This window comes from Paramisgurnus dabryanus, chromosome 21 (assembly GCF_030506205.2).
Source record: "Paramisgurnus dabryanus chromosome 21, PD_genome_1.1, whole genome shotgun sequence".
In the NCBI taxonomy this organism is placed as follows: Eukaryota; Metazoa; Chordata; class Actinopteri; order Cypriniformes; family Cobitidae; genus Paramisgurnus; species Paramisgurnus dabryanus.
The window spans coordinates 24,039,015-24,051,289 of NC_133357.1; the positions used below are offsets into that span (position 1 = coordinate 24,039,015).

Sequence of the window (12,275 nt, forward strand, 5' to 3'; positions counted from 1 at the left end):
TGTCATAATTTTCTCATCCTCATGTTGTTCTAAACCTGTATAAATTTCTTTTATCTGATGAACACAAAAGAAGATATTTTAAGAAATGATGGTAAACACATGGCAGATAGTGTCCATTGACTTCTATAGTAGGAAAAAAATATTTTGGAAGTATTGTGATAAATGATGAAGAAAATATTTTGATAAATGATGGTAAGCACACAGTTTACGGTACTCATTAAATTCCATCATATTTTTATTCCTACCATGGAAGTCTATGGTCACTATCTGCTGTTTGTTTACCATCATTTCTCCAAATATCTTCTTTTGTGTAAAGAAATTCATACAGGTTTAGAACAACATGAGGATGAGTAAATGATGACAGAATTTTTATTTTAAAGTGAACTATCCCTTTAAAGGAATTGTTCACCCCAAAATGAAAATTAGCCTGTATTTTACTCACTCTCAAGTGAACCTAGGTGTAAATGACTTTCATTGCATTTTCTTGCAGCCAAACACAGCTTGGCGTTATATTTTAAATAATATCCTGGCTCTTTTCAGCTTTATAATGGCGTTGGATAGTGCCCCATTTTAAAAGTTCCAAAAAGAGCATCCATCCATCAAAAACTAATGCATATAGTTATTATTAAAGGCATTGTAGCGTGAAAATCTGACTTTTGCCATGCTTAAGTGCTATAATTGGGTCCCCAGTGCTTGTATCGACCTAGAAAATGTGAAAAAGAACAACCCAGTAACTTAGTTTTGGTAAACCATTCTCTGCCAGCATGTGAAAAATTTGATCATTCAGATTTCGCCTGTTTTGTGACGTAGAAATCAAGTCTAATTACAATAATTACAATTAATCTGCACTATACAACCAGGGCACTGCCATTTAGTGCAGAAAGACAGAGAAAAAAAATTGATAGCACAATTGAGTTTCAACAAACCACCATTATGGCGATCAGTAGGGGTGGGCGATATGACCAAAATCTTCTATCACGATAGGATTAATTTTATATCATGATAACGATATGTATCACGGTAGAGTTTTTTATGTTTTAATAAGGTTTAAATCTTTAATACCATAGAAATGTTCATAATTCTCACAAAAAACATATACAAGCATAGAAAGAAGATAAAAACAAACAAAACTCAAGCTCTCTGAAGATACACAGTCAATGAGAATGATAATAAATAATTATGCATGTATGTATAGGCCTATATATATTTTTATTTAAGGTAGAAAAGTGATTTAATCAGGAGCAGTGAGAGATTTTTTTCTCAATGCTGTTTGATTAACACGAGTGACAGACAGGAGCAAAATTAGGTAACTTCCCCTTTAAGACCAAAGTCCGGATCCAATACACTGTTACACATGCGCTTTCTCTTTTAGCTGTTTACTTTCTCTTAAGACCTTACTGGTCGTGTTTATGATGATGCTTGCAAAGACGGGAATTTTGACGCATATGTGTATTTAAGGCCAATAAAGCGGGAAAAATGCTCACGAGCTTAATAAGCAGAGGTCGCGCGACTTGCGCGCTCCTCACAGACAGAAAGAGCAGCGGTTGCGCGACTTGTCCGCTCCTGACACACAGAAAGAACGCACGCATACAGATCTGTTGTCTGTGTTTCAATGGCTTAAAATAACTTGTTTTAAAACTGCAGTGCTTAAATACGTGTACAAACGTTACGTTTTCGCGACCACACGCACAGGAGCGTGACGTGGGCACGTAACCTCGATAGAAACGATAGTCCAAAATCTCTACCGGTTGACAAATTTCTACCGGTTAATTTTGTCTACCGGTTTATCGCCCACCCCTAGCGATCAGTGTTTGCATTTCATCAGCTCATTTGCAATTAAAAGGATACACCCCAAAACAGCTTGGACATACAAAGTGGCAATTTTAACATGTTATAATAAATTAACTGTGTGGTATATTGAGCTAAAACTTTACATTTGCACTCTGGGGACACCAAAGACTTATTTTACATCTTAAAAAAGTATCATAATATGACCCCTTTAAATGTCTACTGAGGTAAAACAATGGGTCAGAGGTCCGCTATTCACCTGACCTCAACTCTCTTGTGAACAGGTGTATGGCTGTAGTTTATAAACTTGAAATATAAAAGTATTTTTACAAAAACCCATCGCTTCACCTCACAGGATATTTAGTAACTGTATGAATTAGTTTTTGATGGATGGATGCTTTCACAATGGGGCACCATCCAATGCCATTATAAAGCTTAAAAGAGCCAGGATATGATTTAATTTCCAACTGCAACTGTGTTTGGCTGAAAGAGAAGTCATATACACCTCAGATGGCTTAAGGGTGAGTAAAATATGGGCTGATTTTGATTTTGGGGTGAACTATTCCTTTAACAGCTCGTTCGTTCTCTCTCAGCATTACTTCATCTCTTTCTTTGTTTACGACTCAAACTGTTTTACGAAGCTCTGCCTTGGCTTCGGCCGACTGAGTCAGAGTGTGAGCCGAGATAGAAGAGCGTAGTTTCTGTTTACACATCCATAGCCTTGCCACCTGCAGCAAATCTGCATCTCCTACTGGATCACAGCACAGAACAGCTGGCGAGGTCTCCGAGACCCTGGCTGTACCACGCAGGTTTATATTTTCCAGAGATTGCCTTTTGAATCATGACATTGTACACATGCTGCTGCGCAGGATTATGGGTTCTTGTGGTCTTTTGCACGCGGTCGGGGTGATCTTTGAGTTACTGTAGGTCAAATGTGCAGAACGCATCATGAAATTAAGACCATCTGGTTGGGTGAATGACGAATGGGTGTTGATTTCCAGCTCAAGGGTTCTGACAAGCTAACAGATTTTGTGTTTTGTTCCTCTTTTAGGACTGGATTATAGCTCCTGAAGGTTATGCTGCATATTACTGTATGGGTGAATGTGCCTTTCCGCTCAATTCTTACATGAATGCCACAAATCACGCTATTGTACAGACGCTGGTAAGCCTACCATCACTAATTTTATAATATTTATACTATACATTTACTTTAGCTGGGTTGTCAAAGACATTATAATTCACTATGCATTCAGTATTTGCATTCAATTCGAATCTATGACAAGTTTTTTAGTTGAGCTGCACTTTGTGTGCTGGCTACACAGGCAGCATCCTTACTGGAACCTAATAAGGTTGCATAAGGAAACCTAATAAATTATTTGGAACGGTGAACTTGCGGTGAATCCGTGCCACACCAATAATGCTTCTCATATGAGGCACACAAGAGCCTTAAGTCACAATTTGTATTGCATTTTGTGTTGCATTCTGTGATTGTTTCTCTTGGAAAGATATAGTTGTTATAGAAGATAGATTTATTTTTTATCCTTATTTTGTTTTATTTCACTAAATATAAGAACTATAGCCTACATGAATAACTAAAGCTCTGTGAGCATGTCGCTAGCAACACATGGGTCGAGGGTTCAATTCCTAGGGAATGTAAATATTAAAGGGGACAGAGAATGAAAAACCATTTTTACCTTGTCTTTGTTGAATAATGGTAGTCTACTCGCATTCACGAACATACAAAAAGTGCTAGACATCCTAAACATCTCAGTCTCATAGAAATTCCTCTTTTAGAAATGTCAGCCAGAAAACGGCCCAATCTGAAAAGCTGATGCTTATGACATCACAGGCATCTCACTGCCCCTCCACTAAAATAATTGGCTACATTTTTTGAATGGCAGCAAAGTCAGCCAATCAGTAATGAGATTGCAAGTTAAGCCAGTAGGGGGAGCCAAATAGGTGGAAAACCACTTGTTTAAAATCCCCCACCCTAATAGAGCTATCTGAGAGAGGTTTTTAGCAAGCTTCTAAGGCATTACAGACCCAAACAAAAACCTTTTGTTTACATGTCACATCACAGAACAAGGATAAATATCCCATTCAATCATTCTATGTCACCTTTAAATAGAATATTGAATGCATACAAGTAAACTAACAAGAAATTGTAAGACAAAAATACACTGTCAGACAAATGCAGTACCCTTCATAAGGGTCCTAATATGTACCATTTAGTTACAGATATGCAGGGTGTGAATTGCTGGGGGATGGGGGGGTTATCCCTCTCTCTGGTCTTTACATCCCTACATGCCAGGGACAAAATTGACCCCCCCCCCCCCGATTAATGGTCATCAAACGGCCATATAAACGGCCTAAAATAAAGACGATTTTAGGTAAAACACTGCCATGCAAAAGTGTAAACTACAGTAAAATCATGACTGGAGAATTACTGTCAGCGCTTCCGCTCCTGTGACAATAAGTGACAGCGCGTCTAGGTTGTGACATGTTCCTTTTTAAATCCATACCCAGATTTTCGAAATGTCCCAAGCACCAATAGTCTATTTCAGTGTGAAAACAGCCAAATAATAAATGAAAAGGATTCCAAGCAGCATATCATTGTACCATTAGACCAGCACAAAATTAATTTAAGAAATATTCCCATTGAGGATGAGACAGCAGAAACTACTGTTGTTAAAGGAAACACCACAGTTTTTCAATATTTTACTATGTTTTTACCTGAACTTAGATTAATTAATACATACCTATCTATTTTCAATGCTTGCACTTAATCTTTGTACAGTGCCTCGTGAATGTGTTAGCATTTAGCCTAGCCTCATTCATTCCTTAGGATCCAAACAGAGATGAATTTAGAAGCCACCAAACACTCTCATGTTTTCCCTATTTAAAGATTTAAAGTAGTTACACAAGTAAATATGGTGGTACAAAATAAAATGTGGCGATTTTAAAGTAAAATAGAACTATATTTGATGGCGGAAGAGCACTTAGCACTTCGACCTTGAGTGCAGTAATATTGACAGAAGTTTGAGCCAGAGGAGTCAGGAGTGATGATGTTACTGCCTCCGAGGACGAAGTGCTGCAAACTAAATGCTCTTTCGCCATACAATATAGTTCTCATTTTTCACTAAGGATAACACAGGAAAGCAAAAAAGAGGTCAAAAGTCCATCATCAAACCATTTTTTTAGTCTGACGTCTTGTCTAAAGCCGCCTTTCCACTGCACACGACAAAAGACGGCCGATAAACCAGAAGTCTCTCCCATGTTACGATTAAATTGAAACTTCATTACGACTGACACTAGGGGGCGAAGTCTGACAATTGTGTTTTTATGTCGTGTGCAGTGGAAAGGCGGCTTCATTAGGCATATATAGCCTATGTGTTGTTATATTGAGAGTACGCATTGCATTTCTTTTCTATTAAATATTATGATTACAAGTGGTTTTTGCATGTCTGGCGCAAAGCATAAAGAAGGAATGCATTCTGGCATGTACAGTTCAGGTTCAATAAATGTTTTATTTAGTTTCTGTAACTGAGGCCAACTAGTCAATGAGAGGTGTGCAGTTAAAGTAAACCTCACTCCCAACCTCAAGAAGTGCGCTGGCAACGGATCTTAGAGATCATTAGACTGGCGACTGGTTACTTTTTTTATACGTATTTTATTTCAACAGTTACAAGAAATAGCTTAAAACCCTGATTAATCAATATATACTCATATATTCATAAATTAAAATATCTGAGACCCCCCTCCCTGATTTTTTTTCCCACAAATCGCACCCTGCAGATACAGTATACATTTTGTATGTATGTATCTCAGAGGCACTACCATGACGCCTTTAAATGTAAAGGTGTACTTTTTGAAAGGGTACAGTGACAGCTAGGCACCATTTAAGGTTCTTTGTGATGATCTTTAATTCTTTCCATTGCATTTTTCACAGGTTCACTTCATCAATCCAGAGACAGTTCCAAAACCTTGTTGTGCCCCCACACAACTCCACGCCATCTCCGTCCTGTATTTTGATGACAGCTCCAATGTCATCCTGAAGAAATATCGCAATATGGTGGTCAGAGCGTGCGGCTGCCACTGAAGTCCTTTCATACAAACACACAAAAACATATTCTCCCTCACAAACACATTCAGTAAAACACACATCTGACTGCTCTTCATTTACAAACAGCTGGACTAAAAAATCCCTGCTTTAGGTCTCAGGCAACGGGCCAATTCCTGGACTGTTTTAGCATTGGCTCTCTGGAATTTGCAAATAAATAATTTGATTATGAAAAGTATGGATTAATATGACAGACACAATACTTATAATAAAACATGCAATAAATATATCGTTAAATATAACCAAAATTCTAATATTGTCAATTAATAATTATGAATAAATCAAATTTGGCATCAATTTTATGTAATTGTCTGTTATATGCATCCATAGCTAAATAAAAATAATAGTCTTTTACACACACAAGACAATGCATACACAAACACAAACAAATGTATGCACACATAAACATGCTCACGTGTACACACTTTTATATGATTCTTGTGCTTCCTACTGTGTAAATAGTTTTTCAATGAAAGAAATGAAAAATGTATTTATTTTCCTGGGCCCCAAACATGGAGTCAAAAAATAAAAAAATCTTGTGTTCTTGGCTGTTCTTTTTAATTGAATGTGTTTGCTTTCTGCTTCCATGCCATAACATTTCTAAACTGGTAGCAGTTCTTACCAGCTGGTACCAACAGTGCCAGACTTGTTACTGCTTCAAATAATGATAATAAATTATATAATGTATATATATACAATATATACAGTATAATATAATATGAAGCCATTAGTAGTCTATACACTCTCATAAAAAAGTACAAAAGCTGTTACTGGGGTGGTACCCATTCAATAGTGAACCTAAAAAGTGCATATTGGTACCTTCTAGTACTTAAATAGTACGCAATAGGAACTTTTTAAAGGATTCTGCTCCAGTGACAGCTTTTGTACATGAACCATTTTTTAGGGTCTATGAGCAAATAGTCTGATCTGAAAGCGATAATATAAAATATTAAAATTTCCCCATGATTTACTCACGCAACAGGGATACATATGTCAATCATCTTTCAGACAAATACATTAGGAGTAATTTTAGTAAATGTTTTTGCTTTTCCAAGCTTATAGATAAGGTAAACAAGGGATCCTCTGACTTTGAAGTGTCTCCATCATTAACAGAAGTAATCCACGCAGCATCAATGGGTTAATGGGGCCATGACATTTTTAAGATGTCAAATAAATCTTTGGTGTCCCCAGAGCACATATGTGAAGTTTTAGCTCAAAATACGATCAAGATAATTTATTAAAGCATGTTAAAATTGACACTTTGTAGGTGTGTACAAAATGTGCTGTTTTGGGTGTGTCCTTTAAAATGCAAATGAGCAGATGAAGTGCAAACACTGATCACAATGATGGTTTGTTGCAATTGAAACTCAGTTGTGCTGTAAATTATTTTCTCTCTCTTTTTTGCTGCACTAAATGGCAGTGCTGCTGTGATAGGATAGTGCAGATTAAGGGGCGGTATTATTATAATATGACATCATAAGGAGAGCCAAATTTCAACAACCTATTTCTTCATGTGCTTGTAGAGAATGGTTTACCAAAACTAAGTTGCTGGGTTGATCTTTTTCACATTTTATAGGTTGATAGAAGCACTGGGGACCCAATCATAGCACTTAAAACATGGAAAAAGTCAGATTTTTACTTCATTAAAGGCACACAAGGCAAGTCTGAGTATTATTTCTCTACTAGCTCCCCCCTAGTGTCTGGGAGTAAATGCGTTCTATATCTAAGACTATACGAGACTGAAGGACACCGGGTCGGATACAGCGAACTTGCAAGTGGGGTATTCTTCCTACAGACGGTAGGGACGGGCGAGAGAGTCTTCATTCGTCATGTAATGAGTCATTTAACCATAAACCGACTTACGAAGATGATTTATTAACATAAAAATGCTGCCTTGTGTTCCTTTAACACCTTGGAGCCGTGTGGATTACTTCTGTGAAGGATGGATGCACTTTTGGGGGTTTATAGTCAGAAGTTGTTCCCTAATCCCTGTTTTCTACCGTTATAGAGCTTGAAAGAGCAAGGACATTTATTAAAATAACTCAAAAAGTGTCTTAAAGATAATGGGCATATGTATCTCGGATTGCTTAAATCATGATGCAATTTTGATATTTGGCTTGATCATTCCTTTTAGACAACACGCCTATCGGGTACCCACAGCTCCATCAATGACTGACTGATGGATACTGCACACTAATGGAATGTGGCATACGCTGGCTGTAAACAGACTTCATTTGCAAAGTTTACATGTATTTCTTTTGTGTTTTATCTATGTTTTTTGTGAATTTTTCTCTGACAATCTACTATTATGATATAAACTATAAAAAAAAATGTAACTGTAAATCTAAAAATAACACAACCTGTGGCTGGTCAGTCAGTCTCTTTAAAAGTTTAAATTCGGTTTGGTTTGTTGGGGTGTTAACTGTACTAATAACTGCATAAATAAGGGGGTGAGGGGAGTTGTATTTGCTGCTTTTTTAAATATTGGGGGGTAACCTATCCTCCATCCCGGAAACTACACGTCTTGGTCTCTTCCTTTATACACTGTTAGAAAAACTGGCCAAAATATGTATCGTGACTGTCACTGGGGCAGTACTAAGGTACCATTAGTGTACTACAGATATGTATACATTTGGTACAAATATTTACCTTTGTGATACTAATACGAACTCTACTAATACTTTTTGAAAGGGGTACAGCCTCAGTGACAGCTGGAGTACATATTTTGACAATTTTTGGGACTAGTTTTGAACAACATTGGTGGTGAAAATAATATAAACGGACTCCTCCATTTTCTTGGCTCCCTCTTCAAAAAAACTTTTTTCTTTTTTGATTGTTGTTGGAGGCACAGTACATTCCCTTCATTTTGCCACAGAGAGGCATTTGTTACGGGCATGTAAGGTAATAATTCAAGACTCTGATAGTGTATTACTTCAGGCTGAGTTTAATAAACAGTGACCCTGAGACCTGTGGTTTCCACATGTATCTACTGTGAGCAGATGAGGACAGCATGTACACAAACACAAGCAGACAGAACCTCTCTGTTACTATGCCGTTTTTCTTATCAAAGAATCCAGAAGAGCCTATAAAATTTCTGATGATATAAACTTGTTCAGTCCTATAAGATCCAGTCGGATAAACTAAAGCATTAAAACAGGAATTTTATTTTGTTAAACAGATAAGTTGTATTTAAATAACAATTATTGATTTCATTTGTTAAAATATTCCTGCATGGTGCAGTCCTTTAGTACTTTTACAAAAAAATTCCATTAACATTCCTTCAGGATCCCAATTATTGTCCTCATCTGTTTCCTTCCCGCTCTCTCAAGCTGAGTAACAGGTGGTGTACAAGTGCTAATGGAAAAATCAAGTAATAAAACAACAAACAGATCTATAATGGTTAGTCTCTAAACACTTAACATAATTTATAAGTAAACACAGAGGAAGTGAGAACTTAAGTGTGGCATTTGCGTGCAGGATGTTTTAGCATTGATCACAAATGTCTGTTTGTAGCTCATCTGGACTCAGTTTGTGTCTCTCTCACTGATCAACACAGATTTGTGTACCAGGCAACAGATTGTTTGCATGTGTTGTGTAAAACAGAAAAGAATGTAAAAATGTTACACTAAAAACCTGTTAATTGGTTTATTTATGTGTACTGTATACAGTGAAAACAGTTTTGAATAAATTAATGATTTTTTTACTATATAAATAGATCTAATAATTTATTAAAGATATTAAAGTTATATTTTCACACAATGTTCTTTACATTAGGTTGATTTTATGCAGCAAGATCGAGTAAATGACTTTAGCTAAGTTTTCACAGGCAGGGTGGCATATGATTCAGAGATAATCTGGATAGACTGATGCTGTTTAAAACAATAACTCAATTTAAACATCTTCCTTCATCTCACCCTTTCTGGTCCAACATCCTGTTTATTACAGAAGCTGTTTCAGATTAGCACTAGCTCCATGCCACCCGCAGACATCCAAATGCATACCATGTGTATGTGTGCAAGGTCACGGGGCGTGCGTGCGCCCCACTTTCTCCCTTTCTGAGGCGAGGGGCACAAACTCACTGGCCGTGAGGCCTCTCCTCACATAGTTTTGCCCTCCTGTGCATCCCTCTGCCATGGCCCCCAGGTCCCTCCTCTGCAACACAGGCCAAAGGTTAATGGGGTGGTAATGTGGGGACTAAAAGGGAAAACTTCTCCACTGTCACCCCACCCAACCATTAACACTGCAAACTCCCAAATGCTGTCATCTATCACCACAGCTAACGCTGACTTCCGCTTGGTGTCATTTTGTTTTATGACCCCTTTATCTGCAAACCCCTGGGTCTCCTGTACGTTCACAAAATTGATGAAGAGAACAAGAAGTGGTGAATAGTCACTTCTACCCCCAAGAGATAAGTACTGCATTTTTTTGTTACGTATTAGTTATTGCCCATGGAAAACTTATTGACACTCTGCTAGTGCATTATTACTGTATATTTGTGAGTGGTTGTTTAGTACATTTCCTATGCAGGTTTCTAGGTAGTCCCCCAAAAGACCACCAAGTTTATACACTGCAAATAATGACTTTCTTACTTGTTATTTTTGTTATGTTTTCAGTAGAAATACCTAATTTTTTTAAATCAAGATGTATTATCTTGATGAGTAAAATGATTTACATTTCTAGCTTTTAGACCAAAAATTCATAGTTTAAGTTAATTTGTGCCTAAAACCAGCAAAAAAATCTGCCAATGGGGTGAAAAAAATGATTGAATTAAGTGTTTTTAAAAAAGTAAACTTATTTCAAGATATTTTCTCTGACCCCATTGGCAGATAGTTTAATTTTATATATTTTTGGTCTAAAAACTATATATATATTTTAGGTCATTTCGCTCATTAGGAAAATACATCTTGATTTAAGATTTGTTTTAGAACACAATAAGTTAAAAGTCCCAGACCCACACACAAAAAAACTGTCACGTGTCATATCCGATTATGCAAATATCAAATCAATATCATGATTTTGGACAGGATAGTGTCGCCCTCTGCTGGTCAAAGTGGCTCATTTCATGCGGTCCATGTTCTTGTATTTACCCAAAATATTATTGTATCAACCACATACTGGCAATAATGTAGTGATAGGAAAGTTTTTCCACATTATTTTTCCCCCTACTATTTTTATTAGTTTTTACCACATCAAGAATAAAAACACCCTACAAGAAATTAAATACCAAAATAAACAATTACAACTGGAACATAAAAAAAGAAATTATTTTTTCCACATGCTGCCATCCTGATGTTTGTCAAGTAATGGTGAGCCATTAGCCAGAATAATCAAGTTTTAAGAGCAATCGTTACGTAAAGGCAACATTGGGTATTTAAGACGTATGTTGCCATAGAAACAAACAGCTCTGACGCAGCCAAGCTGTGTCCCCTCTCTTCTGTCAAGGAGGCTACGCAAGTTTGCGAGTTTGTAACGGTAAACCTACATTTCACGTTACCATTTTTTTTTTCCAAAACATAATCTTATTAATATTACTGAACAAGACAAACCTATCACGAACAGTATATGATGACCAGTGTCTACATCACTCAAAATATAAGTCAGATACGATAGATCCTATAAACAGCACTAATAGACTAAGTTAGATCCTATAGTTATATGAACGGTTTGTAAACAAAGGTAGTTCATTGTTTTCATTTTAATTTTGACTTAAAAATACGAGTCATGGTTTTGTTTTGTGTTTTTTAGTCATGAAGATTGTCGTATTTGCTCTCCTCGTGCTGTCAGAAGTCTCTCGTGCTGGGCAGGTTTCTACCAAAGCGCCCACTCCAGGGTCTCTGGTCTCCAGCTTTAAGGTAGCAAAATGTACAAAAAAAACTTTCACCACGCAAATGTTGAGTAAAAACATATTTCTCATAATATCTAATATCCTCTGCCCCTTTAGATGTGAACTTGTTCTGGAACAGATTCTGATCTGTTTGTTCTTAAAGTGATATTGCACCCCAAAATGAAAAAAGTTTGAAATATAAATGTTAAAATTATATTTATGCATGATAATAAAGCTGAAAAGAGCCACAATATTATTTAATAACTTTGTTTGAAAAATAAAAAGTTGGCTGAAAAGAAAGTATAAGCCTATCTAGGATGGCTTGGGATTGTGTTTAATATGGCTAATTTTCTTTAGACCTGGTGAAGTAGTCATCAAATTTTAATCTCTCTCTCTCTCTCTCTCTCTCTCTCTCTCTCTCTCTCTCTCTCTCTCTCTCTCTCTCTCTCTCTCTCTCTCTCTCTCTCTCTCTCTCAGGAATCGACTTTAACTGGCAACAGTAATTGTTCTCCTGATAAGCAGCTGTTGTTTGACGTCCACAAC

At 36.7% G+C, this 12,275-nt stretch overlaps 1 protein-coding gene across 1 annotated transcript in view; it reads left to right on the plus strand.

Moving 5' to 3' along the window:
* The window catches only part of bmp7b (bone morphogenetic protein 7b), a 62,509-nt gene extending 56,046 nt beyond the window's left edge, over positions 1-6,463 (plus strand). Inside the window, exons 6-7 of the mRNA XM_065286339.2 lie at positions 2,840-2,950; positions 5,738-6,463. Coding sequence (XP_065142411.1) covers positions 2,840-2,950; positions 5,738-5,887 — 261 coding nt within the window. The 3' untranslated portion in view covers positions 5,888-6,463. The remainder of the gene's footprint in view (positions 1-2,839; positions 2,951-5,737) is intronic.
* Positions 6,464-12,275: the final 5,812 nt, after the last annotated feature.